This window comes from Canis lupus, chromosome 13, assembly GCF_048164855.1.
Source record: "Canis lupus baileyi chromosome 13, mCanLup2.hap1, whole genome shotgun sequence".
Classification (NCBI taxonomy): Eukaryota; Metazoa; Chordata; class Mammalia; order Carnivora; family Canidae; genus Canis; species Canis lupus.
The window spans coordinates 64,918,632-64,939,448 of NC_132850.1; the positions used below are offsets into that span (position 1 = coordinate 64,918,632).

Here is a 20,817-nt window from a genome sequence, read left to right on the forward strand (position 1 = left end):
TCCAAGCATTTTAGGGTTTTCCAATTATCTTTCTGTTATTCATTTCTGGTTTAGTGCCACTGTGGTCTGAGAGCATATTTTGTATTGTTTCTATTTTTTTAAGCTGATAAAGGTATATTTTATGTAGTCTATTTTAGCATTACATCTGTGTGTGAGAATAGTAAGCAATCAGTTGTTTTTGGATAAAGTATTTTATAGTTATCAGTTAAATCAAGTTGATTGATGTTGTTGATTTCAAGCATGTTCTGACAAGTTTTCCACCTGCTGGATCTATTTATGATAAAGAGGTATTAAACTCCTGATAAAATAGTGGATTCATCTGTTTCTCCTAGCAGCTCTATTAGTCTTTGCCTCATGTATTCTGATGCTCTTTCAATGGGCTTATACATATGAAGATTTATAATATCATCTTGGAGAATTGGTCCCTTTATCATTATGTAATGGTTCTTTTATCCCTCACAATTTTCCTTCTTCTGAAGTTTTTTGTCTTAAAATCAATAGAGCTACTCCAGCTTTTTTTTCTCAATATGTTAGCATAGTATGTCTTACTCTGTCCCATTACTTATAATCTATCTGTGTAGACCACTCACTGCTATTTAGATATAATTTGAAATTTCAGTAATAATTATGTTCTTGCTTAGTAGGCCACCTTTACTTGTTTGACCGTAAGTCAATGTTTATTATTCACAGATTCCACATTTGCCAGTTTGACTACTAGCTAAAATTCATCCATAACACCAAAATCAATACTTGCTGTGCTTTCATGGTCATTAACAGTCATACGCAGAGAGGTGTAAACTTTGAGTCCCCAGACTGCATATTTCCAGTTGACGTTAGACAAGATGATGCTCTCCCTCCCTGTCCCAGCTCTTATCCTGTTAACAAGTGTCCTTTTTGGGGTCTATTTAATGCTACATTATGCTTTTGGTTGGTGATTGTGTCCTCTAAAATACTCCCCCCAAATGTTGTGGGGAAGTACTGTCAAATGTTCTCAAGCACAAGAAGAAATATTATGGAAAAAATTTGTGTATCAGATAAGCTTCATTCAGACATGGGTTCTAATACTGTTAGCTATGCAATTAATGTTTATAAATCACTAATATAGTACATTTAGAAAAAAAGATAAAATTCACTGACCTATACATAAAGCTGTCCAGAAAAATGTGAGGTATTATCTGTTCTATAAAGCTATGGAAAAGCAGCTAAATTTGTGAGTTCATGACATGAAAACTGATAATAATATAAAAAGTGTAGTGATCACCTTTCTTTTGAAAGTAGTGATAGATGGCTTACATATTTCAAAAGGTCATACAGCATAAAAACTGTTAAACTTTCAGTTGAACAAGTTCTATAGATCAGTAGGTTATAGAAGAATGCCTCAAGAGTTTCTTTAAAAACACCTCCTAAATTTAATACAGGAAAAGCAAATGAGGAAAGGAAGGATTTCAATGCTGAAAAGACAGGCTTGTTTTATAAGGACATTCACAAACAGATATGTTATAAATGGCATTTCTGTTGAAAAAATGTTGTGACCAGTGGTTGTAGAAACCTAAATGTATATTTTCTCCCTAGTGATACTTCAGCATCTATTAATTCAGTGTTAATCCAACTTTATAGAAAACTATCACAAATAACAAGAATCAACTGTACATCATAAAAGCCTATAAAATTGCTATACTTTGTTATGCCAAGCTTTTCTACTAAACCAGAATATAAGAATTATCTATAAATTCTTGTCAGAATGCAATAGGTTAAGAAAGAAAAACCTATAATGATTGTAAAGAAGAAGTCAGAATTCTTATTATGTGCAGAGTATATTATTTATAACTCAAAATCTAAGCTAATCAACTAAAAAGTTACTAAACATTGTGAGAGTTCAATAATTTTCCTAAATACCAGATAATTTTATGGTCATAAAATTTAATGTCATTTATTTAAGCAATTATGTGTTAAGAAACAAAATAAAAATAATATAGCTTTAAATGTCAACTTAAATGCAAATATTAATGTTGTTTAGCAAACTAAAGTTTCTTGCCATTTACAAAAACTCCACATATCTTTACTAAGTCTTTTTTTTTAACTTCATTTTTTTTTTAAATTTATTGGAGTTCATTTTGCCAACATATAGCATAACACCCAGTGCTCATTCTACAAGTGCCCCCCTCAGTGCCCATCACCCAGTCACCCCAACCCCCCACTCACCTCCCCTTCCACCACCCCTTGTTCATTTCCCAGATTTAGGTGTCTCTCATGTTTTGTCTCCCTCATTGATATTTTCACTCATTTTATCTCCTTTTGCTTTATTCCCTTTCACTAATTTTTATATTCCCCAAATGAATGAGACCATATAGTGCTTGTCCTTCTCCGATTGACTTACTTCACTCACATAATACCCTCCAGGTCCATCCATGTGGAAGCAAATGGTGGGGATTCATCGTTTCTAATGGCTGAGGAATATTCCATTGTATACAGAGACCACAGCTTCTCTATCCATCATCTTTTGATGGACACCGAGGCTCCTTCCACAGTTTGGCTATTGTGGCCATTGCTGCTGTGAACATCGGGGTGCAGGTGTCCCGGCATTTCACTGCATCTGTATCTTTGGGGTAAATCCCCAACAGTGCAATTGCTGGGTCGTAGGGCAGGTCTATTTTTAACTCTTTGAGGAACCTCCACACAGTTTCCCAGAGTGGCTGCACCAGGTCACATTCCCACCAACAGTGCAAGAGGGTTCCCCTTTCTCCACATCCTCTCCAACATTTGTGGTTTCCTGCCTTGTTAATTTCCCCCATTCTCACTGGTGTGAGGTGGTATCTCACTGTGGTTTTGATTTGTATTTCCCTGATGGCAAGTGATGCGGAGCATTTTCTCATGTGTGTGTTGGCCATGTCTATGTCTTCCTCTGTGAGATTTCTGTTCATGTCTCTTGCCCATTTCATGATTGGATTGTTTCTTTGCTGTTGAGTTTAATAAGTTCTTTATAGATCTTGGATACTAGCCCTTTATCTGACAGGTCATTTGCAAATATCTTCTCCCATTCTGTAGGTTGTCTTTGAGTTTTGTTGACTGTTTCTTCTGCTGTGCAGAAGCTTTTTATCTTTATGAAGTCCCAGTAGTTCATTTTTGCTTTTGTTTCTCTTGCCTTCATGGATGTACCTTGCAAGAAGTTGCTGTGGACAAGTTCAAAAAAAGGTGTTGCCTGTGTTCTCCTCTAGGATCTTGATGGTTTCTTGTCTCACATTTAAATCTTTCATCCATTTGAGTTTATCTTTGTGTCTGGTGTAAGAGAGTGGTCTAGGCTCATTCTTCTGCACTTAGCTGTCCAGTTTTCTCAGCACCATTTATTGAAGAGACTGTCTTTCTTCCAGTGGATAGTCTTTCCTCTTTGTCGAATATTAGTTGACCATAGAGTTGAGGGTCTACTTCTGGGTTCTCTATTCTGTTCCATTGATCTGTGTGTCTGTTTTTGTGCTAGGACCACACTGTCTTGATGACCACAGCTTTGTAGTACAACCTGAAATCTGGCATTGTGATGCCCCCAGATATGGTTTTCTTTTTTAATATATTCCCCTGGCTATTCGGGGTCTTTTCTGATTCCATATAAATCTTAAAGTGATTTGTTCCAATTCTCTGAAGAAAGTCCATGGTATTTTGATAAGGATTGCATTGAACGTGTATATTGCCCTGGGTAACATTGACATTTTCACAATATTAATTCTTCCAATCCATGAGCATGGAAAAATTTTCCATCTCTTTGTGTCTTCCTCAATTTCTTTCCAAAGTGTTCTGTAGTTTTTAGGGTATAGACCCTTTACCTCTTTGGTTAGGTTTATGCCTAGGTATCTTATGCTTTTGGGTGCAATTGTAAATGTGACTGACTCTTTAATTTCTTTTTCTTCAGTCTCATTGTTAGTGTCTAGAAATGCCACTGACTTCTGGACATTGATTTTTGTATCCTGCCACACTGCTGAATTGCTGTATGAGTTCTAGCAATCTTGGGGTGGAGTCTTTTGGGTTTTCTATCTACAGTATCATGTCATCTGTGAAAAGGGAGAGTTTGGCTTCTTCTTTGCCAATTGAATGTCTTTTATTTCTTTTTGTTGTCTGATTGCTGAGGCTAGGACTTCCAGTACTATGTTGAATAGCAGTGGTAAGAGTGGACATCCCTGTCTTGTTCCTGATCTTAGAGGAAAGGCTCCCAGTATTTCCCCATTGAGATCGATACTTGCTGTGGGCTTTTCGTAGATGGCTTTTAAGATGTCAAGGAACGTTCCCTCTATCCCTATGCTCTGAAGAGTTTTGATCAGGAATGGATGCTGTATTTTATCAAATGCTTTCTCTGAATCTATTGAGAGGATCATATGGCTCTTGTTTTTTCTCTTGCTGATATGATCAATCACATTGATTGCTTTATGAGTGTTGAACCAGCCTTGCATCTCGGGGATAAATCAAGTCACGGTAAATAATCTTCTTACTGTACTGTTGGATCCTATTGGCTAGTATCTTGTTGAGAATTTTTGCATCCATGTTCATCAGGGATATTGGTCTGTAATTCTCCTTTTTGGTGGGGTCTTTGTCCGGTTTTGGAATTAAGGTGATGCTGGCCTCATAGAACGAATTTGGAAGTACTCCATCTCTTTCTATCTTTCCAAACAGCTTTAGTAGAATAGGTATGATTTCTTCTTTAAACGTTTGATAGAATTCCCCAGGGAAGCCATCTGGCCCTGGACTCTTGTGTTTTGGGAGGTTTTTGATTTTGCTTCAATTTCCTCCCTGGTTATCTCCCTGTTCAGGTTTTCTGTTTCTTCCTGTTCCAGTTTTGGTAGTTTGCAGTTTTCCAGAAATGTGTCCATTTCTTCTAGATTGCCTAATTTATTGGCATATAGCTGCTCATCATAATTTTTTTAAATCATTTATATTTTTGTGGTATTGGTGGTGATCTTTCTGATTCATGATTTTATTAATTTGAGTCTTTTCTCTCTTCTTTTTAATAAGGCTGGCTAATGGTTTATCTATCTTATTAATTCTTTCAAAGAACCAACTCCTGGTTTTGTTTATCTGTTCCACAGTTCTTCTGGTCTCTATTTCATTGAGTTCTGCTCGAATCTTTATTAACTCTCTTCTTCTGCTGGGTGTAGGATCTATTTACTGTTTTTTCTCCAGCTCCTTGAGGTGCAAGGTTAGCTTTTGTATTTGAGTTCTTTCCAGTTTTTGGATGGCTGCTTGTATTGTGATGTATTCCCCCCTCAGGACTGCTTTTGCTTTATCCCAAAGATTTTGAATGGTTGTATCTTCATTCTCATTAGTTTCCATGAATCTTTTTAATTCTCCCCTAATTTCCTGGTTGACCCTTTCATCTTTTAGCAGGATGGGCCTTAACCTCCACGTGTTTGAGGTCCTTCCAAACTTCTTCTTTATGATTTAGTTCTAGTTTCAAAGCATTATGGTTTGGAAATATTCAGGGGACGATCCCAATCTTTTGGTATCAGTTAAGACCTGATTTGTGACCCAGTATGTGGTCTATTCTGGAGAAAGTTCCATGTGCACTTGAGAAGAATGTGTACTCAGTTGCATTTGGATGTAGAGTTCTGTAGATATCTGTGAAATCCATCTGGTCCAGTGTATCATTTGAAGTTCTTGTTTCTTTGGAGATGTTGTGCTTAGATCTGTTGATTGTAGAAAGCACTGTGTTCAAGTCACCAAGTATAAGTGTATTATTATCTAAGTATGTCTTAACTTTGATTATTAATTGATTGATATACTTGGCAGCCTCCACATTCCGGGCATAAATATTCATGATTGTTAGGTCCTCTTGTTGGATAGACCCTTTAAGTATGATATAGTGTCCCTCTTCATCTCTCACTACAGTCTTCGGGGTAAATTTTAGTTTATCTGATATAAGGATGGCTACCCCTGCTTTCTTTTGAGGAGCATTTGGATGGTAAATGGTTCTCCAACCTTTTATTTTCAGGCTGTAGGTGTCCTTCTGACTAAAATGAGTCTCTTGTAGACAGCAAATAGATGGGTCCTGCTTTTTTATCCTGTCTGAAACCCTGCGCCTTTTGATGGGGTCATTAAGCCCCTTCACGTTCAGAGTTACTATTGAAAGATATGAATTTAGTGTCATCATGATACCTATTCAGTCCCTGTTTTTGTGGATTGCTTCCTTGGACTTCCTCTTTCTACTACAGAGTCCCCCTTAATATTTGTTGCAGAGGCGGCTTGGTGGTCACATATTCTTTCAGTTTCTGCCTATCTTGGAAGCTCTTTATCTCTCCTTCTATTCTGAATGAGAGCCTTGCTGGATAAAGTAATCTTGGCTGCATGTTCTTCTCATTTAGGACCTGGAATATATCCTGCCAGCCCTTTCTGGACTGCCAGGTCTCTGTGGAGAGGGCTGCTGTTATCCTAATACTTCTCCCCATAAAAGTTATGGATTTCTTGTCTCTTGCTGCTTTAAGGATTTTCTCTTTATCTTTGGAATTTGCAAGCTTCACTATTAAATGTCGAGGTGTTGGACGGTTTTTATTGATTTTAGTGGGGGATCTCTCTATTTCCTGGATCTGAGTGCCTGTTTCCCTTCCCAGATTAGGAAAGTTTTCAGCTATGATTTGTTCAAATACATATTCTGGCACTCTGTCCCTTTCGGCGCCCTCGGGAACCCCAATTAAACGTAGGTTTTTCTTCCTCAGGCTGTCGTTTATTTCCCGTAATCTATCCTCATGGTCTTTTCATTGTTTGTCTCTTTTTTCCTCAGTTTCCCTCTTTGCCATCAACTTGTCTTCTATGTCACTCACTCGTTCTTCCACCTCGTTAACCCTCGTCGTTAGGACTTCTAGTTTGGATTGCATCTCATTCAACTGATTTTTAATTTCAGCCTAATTAGATAGAAATTCTGCAGTCATGAAGTCTCTTGAATCCTTTATGCTTTTTACTAGAGTCACCAGTAGCTTTATAATTGTGCTTCTGAATCGGCTTTCTGACATTGAACTGTAATCCAAATTTGTAACTCTGTGGGAGAGAGGACTGTTTCCAATTCTTTCTTTTGTGGTGAGTTTTTCCTTCTGGTTATTTTGCTCAGTGCAGAGTGGCCAAAAACAAGTTGTACTTGATAGAAGCGCAAACTCTTCTCACTGTAGCATTCCAGCTGTTCTCTCTTTAAATCTCAGACTGAATTTGTAGGTTTTCAGGATGATTTGAAAGTTATCTAGGTAAGTTGGTGGGGACAGGTGACTTGGGGACTCTACTCTTCTGCCGTCTTGCCCCACCTCTACTAAGTCTTTTAGAAAAGAAAAACACTGAAATAATTGAGCAGATATAGTGACAAAAAAAAGATAACTTTTCAAAATTGATTCCTAAATTTACATTTATCTGAATTAAAATTTTTAATGAACTTTTGAGATTCATATAAAATTAACCTGAAATATCCTAGAGGAATAAATAAACAAGAATTACTAGGAACACTTTGAAAAATGAAGATTGTCAGAGAGGTAGGTTGTAGATAATCTCAAGAGAAAAACACAAAAAACCTGAAGACTATTGCAATCATATAAATGTGATGATAGTAAAAACAAAAATGGATGTAACTGAAAAATCTATTTATTATTAAAAATGTATTCCTTTTGGAATTCCCATCATGCAGTTAACAGACTCCTACAGAACTGCTCTGCGTCCTTTGAGTCCAGGGTATTAACCAGCTAGCCCCAGGGCAATATGTTACTCTATGCCTCTCACAAACCATAAATTTCAGTATTTAGAGGTGATTCTAGCCTCCCTCCCCCCATTTTACACCTTCCGGTCATTCCTCTCACCTGCATAAAACATCCTGCTCTTCCTTTTGTTTCACATGGTATAATTATCTAGGTAAATCATAGTCACCTGCCTTCATTTACTGGCTATTTCAGCACCTGACTCTGCTTTCCTAAAAACCTAAGGGCATCCAAAAAGATGATTTGCTTAACATCCTAGCCTGTCAATTCCTTTTTTTCCTCTTCTCCAATAAATGTCTCCTTTTGTCAAAGAAAAATTATATTATACAGAATTGAACAGGCAAGGAAGACTTTATTTGAGACTATTGCAACAGAAATCAAGACATAAGCAATAGAGGAGAGAGACTGAACTTAATTCCTCTGAAACTAATGACAAGAGAGTTTTCGAGCGTTGGAGAGCAGTGGGGAGGGGACGACTAGCTGAAAAGTACTGGAGAACACTGGGAGTTGAGGGTGTTTGTCAATGTGATTAGGTCATCTGTGTCTGCTAATTATTATTTTTTTAAGATTTTATTTATTTATTTATTCATGAGAGAGAGAGAGAGAGGCAGAGACACAGGCAGAGGGAGAAGCAGGCTCCATGCAGGGAGCCCGATGTGGGACTCAGTCCCGGGACCCCAAGATCACACCCTGGGCCAAAGGCAGGTGCCAAACCACTGGGCCACCCAGGGATCCCTGCTAATTATTTCTTAAGAAAAGTAAGGTCCCTGTTCCCCCACAGAGACTGGGAGATAGGGATTCTCTCTTTCTTCATGATTATATTTCCAAGAGATGGCTTCCAAGCTTTTGGGAAAGACATTTCTGGGTTGTAAAACTGGGAAGTGATTGGCAGATTTATTTCTCAAAGGAGTAAAGAAGACTCTACAGTTGCAAAGTTTCCAAAGCAAATGCTCCCAGAAAAGGGGGAACAAGAGTCTATAGTCAGAAAGAACCTGCCTAAATTTTAGTCAAGCTGAGGGAAATGTTAAGGCCTTCTTGCTCACTCTACTATGACTACAACTAGGGCTAAATTTGTCTAACCTAGCTGTGCATTCAGGTGTTATATCGGTACGGGGAGTTGGCATATAAGGAAGTGGAGGCCTCAGACAGCCCAGAAACAGCCTCGGCTACAGGAGGCGAAGGCCGTGTTACCTGGCGGCCACGAGATCCACACAGTCCCCCAGGAGGTCACGCGGCCCTCGCACTTCCACACTTTCCTTCTCCATTGCTCTTCCTTCTGGAGGTTTTGAACCATAGCTGTTATTTCTGTCTTAGTGCATGTTCCTTACAAACTATGTCTCTTAACTGTAAGATGAGAACGATGCTGCACCCATTTGAGCACCGATCAGCTCGAAGGTCAAGGAAGCCTTTTTTGGTGGAGTGGAAGAGGCGGCTGATGAGAGACATGCATTTTATCCCTCTCCCTCTGTATTTCTTAAATTGGATCTTTTTAAGGGGAAATCAGTAGGAACAGCACTAAAATGAGAGGGAAGAAGAACACAGCCCTCATCAAGTGTTGCTCTACAATTCCAATTTTAGTTAAAATCGCTCACTGCTCTAAAGCACCATCGGGGACGATGCCGGGGCCATGGCTTTTGATCCTTAGATGATGGCTCCTTCCAAAGTACAGAGCGGCACCTTGACTAATCTCCGAATATTCCTCTTCTCCAGGCTGCGACAAAGACACGCTGGTCGCCGTCCTAACTCAGCGCTCTACCGCTCAAAGGCTGACGATCGCAGAGGCCTACCAGAGCGTGCTCGGCCGGGTAGGGTCTCTTCCGCTTGACCTATTTTAGGGCAAACTCCTGGGAAATCCTAACCGTTTCAGAAAACAGGTACTGCTCTTCTCCTCGGTCTCACAATGACAAAGATCTCAGAGTCACCGCGTGTCGGAAACGGTTCCTATGGGTCTAACATGTTCCCAGGACTGTAAGAAAGACGTGTCCGTGTGTGAGGCACGTTCACACTCCTAGTGACTCTACCAACCAGCCCCTTCTCAAAGACCCTTCGGCTTCACAAAATAGACGTTCCGATAGGCCCACGCTGCTGCTCGGCCCAGTGAGACCAGAAACGTTGTGCTGGAAACGCCCCTGTGTCGAGCTTTAGGGAAAGCAGAGAAAGGGCTAATGATCACTGGGTCAGAAAAATAAGATCTTTCCTGCAATTCTCCACGGGTCTTCACCTAACCCTCAACCAAAGTGAATTCTGTACTAGCTTTTCTTCTCACAGCTTGCAGTGGCAGAGACCATTAAAAAAGAACGGCAGCAGTTAAAAATAGTTCAAGGCAATAAAACTATCCATCGTGCTTTAAAGTAATCACCTTCTAATTCCAAAGCAAGTGCCATTAAAGATTCCTTTCTTCTGTTATGCATTTAAACCACAGATTCAGAACAAAAGCTCTTCAGGCCAAAAGGGCCTGAAATACCAATTACTTTGTCAACTGAGCATTATGGATGAAGCAATCATAAAGCTTTCCCTATAGAGTTAGCTCTTCTAAATTCACTCCATCTCTAAACCTCAGTCTTTAACCAGCTCTAACACATGAAATAAAGGATAGCCCTCTGTTGCAGTATAAATTAATAATCAAAGAAGCTACCCCTTCTTTGGGGTAAATTAGTTGAGTTAAACCATAGAAGAAAACCAAGCATTCTTATTTCTTTTTTCCAGGTAAAACTGCTATGTAAGCTTATGTTCCTATGATCCCAGGGCTAGTTTCCTTTTGAAAGAGAATGTAGAAACCATCAAAGTTGTGGGTAGCACCACTAATCAAATGTAATTTTAATATGCATACTGTTATAAGAGTGGTCATTTTTCAGTATTTTTTAACCCCAAAGTGTACGTACATCTTTGCATTTTATACGTCAGGTCAATTTAGGTTGGAGGCATTACTTTACTACGTCCCACAAAATTACACTAAAACAGATTAAAACATTAAGAAAGGACGTACTTACACTCAAGGAACGTAAAATCCGTTAAACAACTCACACTCTCAGGGGTCTCAGGGTTGGTGGCCCCCTCCCTTCTGCTGAGCGGCGCACACTGCAAGGGAAAGCTGGGCTAACACCACAGCAGCGCCAACGGATGACAGTGGATCCTGCTGGCCCCTTTCCTCCAAAACACCCTTGTCATGCGATCTGTTATCCAGCCTTGAGAATTATTCTTCCTCTCACATTTCTTTCTCTTTCTCCCACTTGCACAGTCTTGATTCATCTGGTACCCAGACTAGTAGGAAACTCCTACCAGGTTCCTGCTACCCTCATGCCTTCCCGCTCTGGTCTATCCCCCACACGGAAGCCAGAACGATTCCAAATCCAGATTTCTGCTTTCTCGACTCGGGCCCTGAGTGTTTATCTCACTTCTGCCTCACAAATACCCACAAGTCCATAGAATACGCCAGTAGCTTCCCAGGACACACAAAGCCTTGCTTACTTTGTTTCTGTTCTCCGTCGTACTCCTTCCCTCCCGTCTTCACACATCAGTGACTGCAGACCATTGAGGCCCATGCCCCCCCCTTTAATCAGGGTGCTTCATCTACTTCAGGGGCCTGATGTCCTCCCGCCACAAGCTGCACCCCGCTCTTCCTCCCGACATGCACAGTTCCTCACACCACTAACCCCAAACAGAGTGGAACGGACTCGTGCTGCTACTGTATTCACAAAACTTCCCCCTCAGGACCTAGGGGCACATCAGTGAGCTTGTTTATATGTGTTTCCCTTTACCGGAACCTGAATCTTTGAGAGTTGGAACGCATTCATCCGTCCCTACCGTCTAGCCCAAATGTCTACATAATGTGCTGAGATTGCTTAGTCATGTTTGTGCAATGACACTGTGAAGGCAGTTTCGGTTGCTTGTGTGGCCTTCCCCACCTTCCCCACCTGTCACACTCACCCTCTGCCCTGAGCTAGCTTATTGGGGGGGGCGGGGGGGGTCACAGAACTCCCCGTACATACAGTTACCATGGCCTTGCCACACAGGGTTGTGTCGGCTCACTTTTTTCTCTTGATGACTAGACTGAAATCCCCTAGAAAAGCAGGGACCAGGTTATTTGCTGCAATCCCTCCAGAGCTCGGCCCAGGGCCTAACCTAGAAGATGCATTGCATTTACAGAACAAGGGAATCTAAGGAATTCTATTTTGCCTACTTACATTTATGTTTAAAAAAGGGGAGGAGACATTCCTGTATCATCCACTTTAAACTTTTGCTATCTTTGCCTTTCCATAGCGAGAGTTTAGAGATTTCCTGTATGTTAGTCTTTGATATTATTTTTTATTAATATGGATAATCAAGATTTGCCAGAATTATTTTTTTAGCTGCCGCACAAAGCGCTAGTGTAGGCACGCTCCATAAATACGTACTACTTGACATTTTACACTAGTGAAGGATGGCTGACTTTCATCAACTCTTCCTCACCCAGAGCACACTAATCCCTACACCCAAATGAAAAGCCTTTTTGGAACGCCTCTGACTGACATATTAATTAACCGACACAATGATGAGGTCTCCCCTGACCTTCCACACCAAAGTAAACACTATGCTATCGCCAGTGCAGCAAAACCAGGGGAACAAGGAAACACCTCTGGGGCTAGGCAGAGAACTATACATGCCTGATAAGTTCAGCACTTGGACAATGATTCCTGGATGTAATCAACCTAATTTATGCTCTCAGTTTTCATCTGCAACAGGGATAATCAGCTCTGAAGTACCCGGGCATGTAGAATTCATTAAAATGGTGGGGTTGGTCATACAATTTAGTGCCGAGGCTAACTTGCCCTGAGCAATACAAAGTTAGAACTTAAGCCAAGGTTATCCGACTCTAAATCATGTCTTTCAAAGTTCTCCATGCCTGTTGTTCTCAACCGAATGAGCACCAGATTTAACAAGAGCAGATACCTATCCTGCTACCCCCCTCATATTCTTCAAGGCTTTGGGCAATGTCTGCTACTCCAGAAGGCCCAGTCTGATTGGTCTGTTTAAAACTGTCATCCACCCAAAGCCTGTGCCAGGACCCACATCTCTTTCACCTATTTTTGGGTTTTTTTTTTTTTCTTTAACACTCACTGCTTTCTAACACACTACCTGATTTATTTATATGTACGTATTATTTATTGTTTGCCATCTCTCCCTAACACAAGCCCCACAAGGAGAGGAGTCTTTGTTTTGTTCATTACTGTGTCCAAAGCACTTGTGACAGTGGCAGGCACAAAGCTGGTGTTACAGCCTCAACTGTAACATTTAAATGTTGAAACCCTAACCTCCCAAAGTAACTGTATTTGAAGATAGGGCATTTAAGGAGATGACTAAGGTTACATGAGGTCATAAGGGTGGGGCCCTAATCCTATAGGACTGGTGTTCTTTCTTCTAAGAAGAAAAAAAGATACCAGCAGTGCATGTATAAAGAAAAGACCATGTGGGACCATACAGCAAGAAGGCAGCCATCTGCAAGCCAGTAGATATCTCCCTAGAAACCAGCCCTGCCAGTATCTTGATCTAGGACTTCCAGGCTTCAGACTGTAAGAAAATAAATTGCTTTGTTTAAACCATCCAGTCTACGGTAAACTGGCAAGGCAACCTGAGCAGACTAACGTAGCTGATACTCAGTGCAGAAATGTGGAGGGCAATGCCTGGGTGGCTCAGGGGTTGAGCATCTGCCCTCAGCTTAGGGCATGATCCCAGGGAACTGGGATGCAGTCCCACCTTGGGGTCCCCACAGGGAGCCAGCCTGCTTCTCCCTCTGCCTGTGTCTCTGCCTCTCTCTGTGTGTCTTTCATGAATAAATGAATAAAGTCTTAAAAAAAAAAAAAAGGAAAAGAAATGCAGAGAGAAGTTAAGAAAGCCAAAGAGAGGGGGTAGCTGTAGGCTGCCAGAGGTAGAAATCAGCCACCCTGTGGACAGCAGGAGCTGTGGAGAGTTGATGAGAGTTGATCTGGGGGAGAAAAGAATCAGAAGTGCTACAAAGGGGAGGGAGCCCTGGTCACAGAGAGAGAAGTGAGACAAAAAGAGAGAGAGAGAAAGAATGAAAGCACGCACAAGGAATCGCATGAGAAAAACTCTTCCCCAAAACCGCTGACTGGAGAAAGGAGAAGGCCTGTGTACCACAGGTGTTCATAAACAGTGGAGCACAAAGTTCGAAGTTTTGGTGGTCCACACCATCCCCAAGGTCATGCCTGTTGAGCTTGGCAGTGCTCTGGTGGGAAAAGAACGTAGAAACCTGGAGCAGGCAACAAGACCAGAGGATGCCCCGGGGCGCACAGGGAGGATACATTTCCCCACTTGAGTGCATTTGGGAGTGGTGGCACAGCCTCTCTGGGGACAAAAGAACTGAGGGTGCCAATGTGCTGCCATGTTCACTAGCACAGGAACAAAGACATCAGCTGGGGTCAGCAAACCTTGGTGCTGGCTTTTTGGTTGTGCTTTATCATAAACTTAGAACAGTTGAGGGGCACCTAGTGGCTCAGTCAGTTAAGCATCTGCCTTTGGCTCACATCAGATTGCAGGATCCTGGGATTGACCCCCACACCTCAAGCTCTCTGATCAACGGGGAGTCTGTTTCTCCGTCTCCCTCTGCCCCTCCGCACACAAGGCCTACCTCAAGAAGTAAGAAAATTCTCAAATATACCACCTAACCTTACCCCTTAAAGGGATAGAAAAGGAATAGCAAATAAAGCCTAACGCCATCAGGAGAAGAGAAATAGTAAAGATTAGAGCAGAGGTAAACATATAGAAACAAACAAATAAAAAAATCAGTAGAATTGATCAATGAAACTAAGACCTGGTTCTTTGAAAAAATTAATAAAACGGATAAACCCCTAGCTGTACTTATCAAAAAGAAGAGAGAAAGGACCCAAATGAATAAAATCATGAATGAAAGAGAAGAGATCACAACTGACACCACAGAAATACAAACAATAATAAGAGAATATTATGAAAAATTATACACCAACAAATTAGGCAATTTGAAAGAAATAGACGAGTTCCTAGAAACATACAAAATACCAAACCTGAAACAGGAAGAAATAGAAAACCTGAACTAACCCATAACCAGCAAAGAAATTGAATCAACAATCAAAAATCTACCAAAAAACAAACAAAAAAAAAAGATTCAAGGCCAGATGCCTTTCCAAGGGAATCCTACCAAACATTTAAAGAAGAGTTAATACCTATTCTTCTCAAACTGTTTGAAATAACTAAAATGGAAGCAAAACTTCCAAACTCATTCCACGAGGCCACCATTATCGTGATTCTAAAACCAAAGACTGCACTAAAAAGGAAAATCACAGGCCAATATATCTGATGAACATGGATGCAAAAATTCTAAATAAAATACGAACAAATCAAATCCAACAGTTTATTAAAAGTATTATTTACCACGACCAAGTGGGATTTATTCCTGGGTGGTAGGTGTGGTTCAATATTCACATATCAGTCAATGTGATATACTCCATTAATCAGAGAAAGGATAAGAACCATGTGATACTTCAATAGCTGAAGAAAAAGCATGTGACAAAATACAGTATCCTTTCTTTAAAAAAAAAAAAGATTATTTATTTATTCATGAAAGACACAAAAAGAGAGAGAGAGAGAGAGAGGCAGAGACACAGGCAGAGGGAGAAGCAGGCTCCATGCAGGGAGCCCGACGTGGGACTCGATCTCAGGGCTGAAGGCGGCACTAAACTGCTGAGCCACTGGGGCTGCCCCAGTATCCTTTCTTGATAAAAACCCTCAACAAAGTAGGGAGAGATGGAACACGCCTCAACATCATGAGCCATATACAGAAGACACACAGCTAATACCTTCTCGAATGGGAAAAACCTGAGAGCTTTTCCTCTATGGTCAAGAACAAGGCAGGCATGTCCACTCCCACCATTACTATTTAACATATTATTTAAATAGTCTGTCAGCAGTCAGGCAACACAAAGAAACACAAGGCACCCAAATCAGCAAGGAAGAAGTCAATCTTTCACTATTTACAGATGACATGATACTCTAGATAGAAAACCCAAAGACGCCACCAAAAAACTGCTGGGACTAATACATGAATTCAGCAGATTCACAGGATATAAAACCAATGTACAGAAATCTGTTGCATTTCTATACACCAATAATGAAGCAGCAGAAAAAGAAATCAAGGAATCAATTCCATTTGTATATGCACCAAAAACAATAGAATACCTAGGAATAAACCTATCCAAAGAGGTAAAGGATCTGTACTCTGAAATCTATAAAAGAGAAAAGAAAGAAATTGAAGAGGATACAAAGAAATGGAAAACCATCCCATGCTCATGGATTAGAAGAACAAACATTGTAAAATGTCCATAGCACCCAAAGCAATCTACATAATTAGTGCAATCCCTATCAAAATACTAACAGCATTTTTCACAGAGCTGGAACAAACAATCCTAAAATTTGAGTGGAGCTACAAAAGACCCCAAATAGTCAAAGCAGCCTTGAAAAAGAAAAGCAAAGATGGAGGCATCAGAATTCCAGACTTCAAGGTATATTACAAAGCTGTAGTCATCAAGACAGGTATGATATTGGCACAAAATCAGACACATACATCAATGGAATGGAAAAGAAAACCCAGAAGTGGACTCACAACTATATGGCCAACTGATTTTTGACAAAGCAGGAAAGAATATCCATTGGAAAAAGGATGGTCTCTTCAACAAGTGGTGCTGGGAAAACTAGATAGCCACGTGCAGAAGAATGAAACTGGACCACTTTCTTACACCAGACACAAAAATAAATTCAAAATGGATGAAAGACCAAACGTGAGATAGGAAGCCATCAAAATCCTAGAGGAGAACACAGGCAGCAACCTCTTTGACCTTGGTATGGTAGACATGTCGCCAGAGGCAAGGAAAACAAAAACAAAAATGAATTATTGGGACTCGATGAAGATGAAAAGCCTCTGCACAGTGAAGGAAACAGTCAACGAAACTAAAAGGTCGCCTACGGAAGGGAGAAGGTGTCTGCAAATCACATATAATAAAGGGTTAGTGTTTAAAATCTATAAAGAATTTATGAAACTCAACACCCAGAATACAAATAGTCTAATTAAGAAGTGGACAGGAGACATGAGTGAACATTTTTCCATCGAAGACGTACAGATGTCTAACAGACACATGAAAAGATGCTCAACATCACTCATCATCAGGGAAACTTAAATCAAAACCACGATGAGATACCACCTCACACCAGTCAGAGAGGATAAAATTAACAACACAACCAATACTGCGTGAAGTGTTAACTAACTAGAATTTAAATAAAAATTTTTTGGGGGGAAAAAAGGCAGACATGTGAATGCGTGAAGAGTCTAGTTCACTCTTCAGACCCATCTTGTTCTTACAACACTATTTTTTTGCTATTATATCTCAGCTTTTGATTAAAAACACTGATATTGAACTATCAACATACCTAGGAAGTAGCTGTTTAGAAAATCACCCTCGCTACTCCCCAGGTAGGACTGTCTTGTCACGAGCACCAGCGATAGGCGCGGCACCTGTTCGTCTATCCTCACTTCTACCTTAGAACTGAGGGCTGATGTAGTTTTAGCCTCAAAAGCTTAAATTCATCACACAATTTATCACACATCAATTTCTTAAACGTGAATTAAGTAATTTAAAATGGTGCAACTAGGGATCTCTGGGTGGCGCAGCGGTTTAGCACCTGCCTTTGGCCCAGGGCGCGATCCTGGAGACCCGGGATCGAATCCCACGTCGGGCTCCCGGTGCATGGAGCCTGCTTCTCCCTCTGCCTGTGTCTCTGCCTCTCTCTCTCTCTCTCTCTCTCTCTCTGTGACTATCATAAATTAAAAAGAAAATAAAAATAAAATAAATAAAATGGTGCAACTAAAAAAAGAAAAAAGAAAATGGTGCAACTATCTCATCTTCCAAGTATATAATGGATTCGATATACTCCTTTCGGTAAAACTTAACTACCAGGAACGTAATTTATAATTTCAAGAAGATTTTCTGTAGAATCAATCAAAATTTTATAAGTTCAGAAAACCTCTGTGTATGCTCGTTACAGCCTGAACTATTATTTGTCTTTAAAATAACATCTGATCTCTGCCAGGGAGGGATGGAGGGAAGAAGAAAGACGGAAAGTAGGAGAAAGTGAGATGCTGTGGAAGCCGGCTCTGACTGGGCTTCGAACTATCTGAAACATTCTGTAAATCTGCACTCCACCTGCTGCAAATATATAATGATTCCCATTTCCCTTAAATTTTCATAAAACTTCTGAAGTTGTGACCCATTTTATGGATATAAATGGGATCTCATTATGGTTTTAACTTGCATTTTTCCCTGGTAAAATGTAACATTGACCATCTTTTCATGTTTTTTTTTTGTTTTTTAATAGACATCCTGGCTTCTTCCCCTTTTAAATCTAGATTCTCTGTGTATTTTTCTTTCAGTAGTCTGCCATTTACTGACTGTAATTATTTATAGAATTTGGACGTCAGTTATTTCTTGTGTATGTAGACTATAAATATTTTCTCCAAACATATGTTTTAATTTCAAGTTGTGTTGTACAATCCGCCAAAAGCTGTGAAAGGTAATGAGACTTGGACGTCCGAGACAGTGGGAAGCTAAGCAGCCGAGAGAACGTAGATCCTGGTAGAAGACAAGAGGCCCCTGCGGCGAAGGCTAATTACGGGTTCTCACTCACAGTCACAGCTGCCACAACGTCGAATGTTTGCACCAGTTCCCTGAGCCTCGATCCCAAAGGTCAAGGCAAAAATGAGTAGGTGACATTTGCACACACGGTGGGTTGCCCTGCAGAGAAGAAGCCATGTGATGAGAGACTTGACCCATTGACAATGGGCAGAGCGAAGGGCTGCCCCCTGCACTTAAGGTGAGCCCGTCTACCTGAGGGTGCCATTCACCACATGAACACACTTGGAAAGCTGGTCTAGAACACGCGACTGTCGGTGCCTCACTCTGCGCCACACTCAGAAACACGAGACCTACGGAAAACCGTCTTCCAGCAACATCGCCTGTCATCTCATTTCACTACATGCCCCTTCACCATTGGCTTTTCTCCTAGGAGCCCAGCATGCTCGAAGCCACTCCTATGATTCCAACGAAGGCTGAGACTAAAGCCATGAATTTGTCTCATATAGCATGTAACTATCAAAGATCCCAGCGGCAGGGGGAGGTCAACTGGCGGTATCGCTACCAGTCACTCCAGGGGCCTGGACCCAATGAACTCAACAAATCCCGTAAGTCATCAGGGCCTATTTAAAAAAGCTAAGCGGCTTGTTCCTAAGGTTTAGACATGACCTTTCCTCTTGAAGTCTTCATTTAGATACAATAAGATGTATTAGCGATGGCAGAGACCTTACCTTTGCCCACAAGGAGGAAGTCTAGAACCAGCCCATCGTCCACAATAACAACCTTGACCAGTGAGTTGCGGTCGTCCTACCTTCCAGAGCCGAGGTGATGTGATTAGGTATTTCCTCTGCAGCTGCCAAGGTTGTTGCTCTTGCTCCACCATTAGGAAACTGTCACTTGTCTAGTCGTTGAGACTTCATTTTTTGTATTATTTCCAACTCAGACTCAGAACTTTCTTTCAGAAGGGTCAGGTGCAGGAGGGACAAAGACGTTTTTATAAAACTTCAAAAAAAGCCATTATGTTACACAAGCAGTGTACCCAACGAAAGAGCTTTATCCTTATGATCCAGGACTGTGGAACTACAGAGGTAATTTGGTGGCTGAACTAGAATTGGTTCAAATCCTCAGCCCACTTCTGCTTAGACGGCCACCCACCGAGCAGAGTAACCAATACACTCCGAGGCTGACAATGCTGGAAGAAAGAAAAGAATCTTCATACCCAAAATTGGTCAGGATAGAATGCAAAATTTTCAAAATAAGTCTACATGATTAAAGGAAAACTCCTGTTTCTCTCTACACAGTTCAACACTTCACTTCTGATACCAAATGTGTGAATTACTTTCCTCAAACTGAAGATAATTCTCAAACTAACCACAGATCCTAGGTTACAGGCATATCACAAAAGTGTCTCCCACTTCAACGTCCTAGATTGTCACCTATACCTCTGGTTAACTGAAATTCGGAGGCTCCCACAACATCCTCCTTAGCTCAGTAATTTGCTAGAATAGCTCACAGAACTCAGGGAAGTGCCGTGCTTACGATTACTAATTTATTATAAAGGATACAGCTCAGAAACAGCAAAGTGTCAGAGGTGTATAGGGCAAGGCGTGTGGGCCAGGGTGCAGGACTCCCCGCACCTCGAGGCGTTCAGCAGCCTGAAAGCACTTCACACCTCTTTACAGTTTCTGTAGAGGTTTCACTATATAAGCACAAGTGATTGAATCATTGGTCACTGATGAATGAGATAGTCCCCGCCCCCCTGTCTTCCTAGAGATTAGTAGGGCTGCCGGTTCCAACCCAATCCTCTGGTAATCAGCCCCCTCCCTCTAAGATCACCTTCTGACCATAAACTTAGATCTGATTGAAAGGGGGTTTTTATGAGTAACAAAAGATGATCCTCTCACTCCTATCAGAAAAGTATAAGGTTTCAGGAGCTCTATGCCAGGCACGGGGATAAAAGCCAAATATATATATTTATTTATTTATATTTATTACATATATTAAATATATATTTTATATATAAATACATATAAATTATAATAAATTTATATATAAATAATATAATATAATATATAATATATAATATATAATAATATATGATTTATTATATAAATATTATATAATATTATATAAATATTATTTATTGGTAAATAATTATTAATAATTATTAACAAATAATAAATATATGATTACATGATTTATATAAATAATATAAATAATAAATATATAATGTTATAAATGTAACATATAAATTAAATATATATTTATATATGAGTATTTATATTTATATTTAAATATATTTATACATTTATAAATATATAAATATGTATATATTTATGTATGTTATTAAATATTATATATATAATCACAATATCACAGTAACCCTCTCCCCCACTTCACTATGATTATAATCCAGGAGGGAAAATTCCATTTGGTGACCAATGGCCCTACTAAGC

At 40.2% G+C, this 20,817-nt stretch overlaps 1 protein-coding gene across 3 annotated transcripts in view; it reads left to right on the top strand.

Moving 5' to 3' along the window:
* Window positions 1-20,817, top strand: part of ANXA10 (annexin A10) — a 98,770-nt gene that overhangs the window by 37,304 nt on the left and 40,649 nt on the right. For all 3 annotated transcript variants that reach the window (XM_072773848.1, XM_072773847.1, XM_072773849.1), the window contains exon 3: window positions 9,420-9,514. In XM_072773848.1, the coding sequence (XP_072629949.1) occupies window positions 9,420-9,514 (95 nt within the window). The remainder of the gene's footprint in view (window positions 1-9,419; window positions 9,515-20,817) is intronic.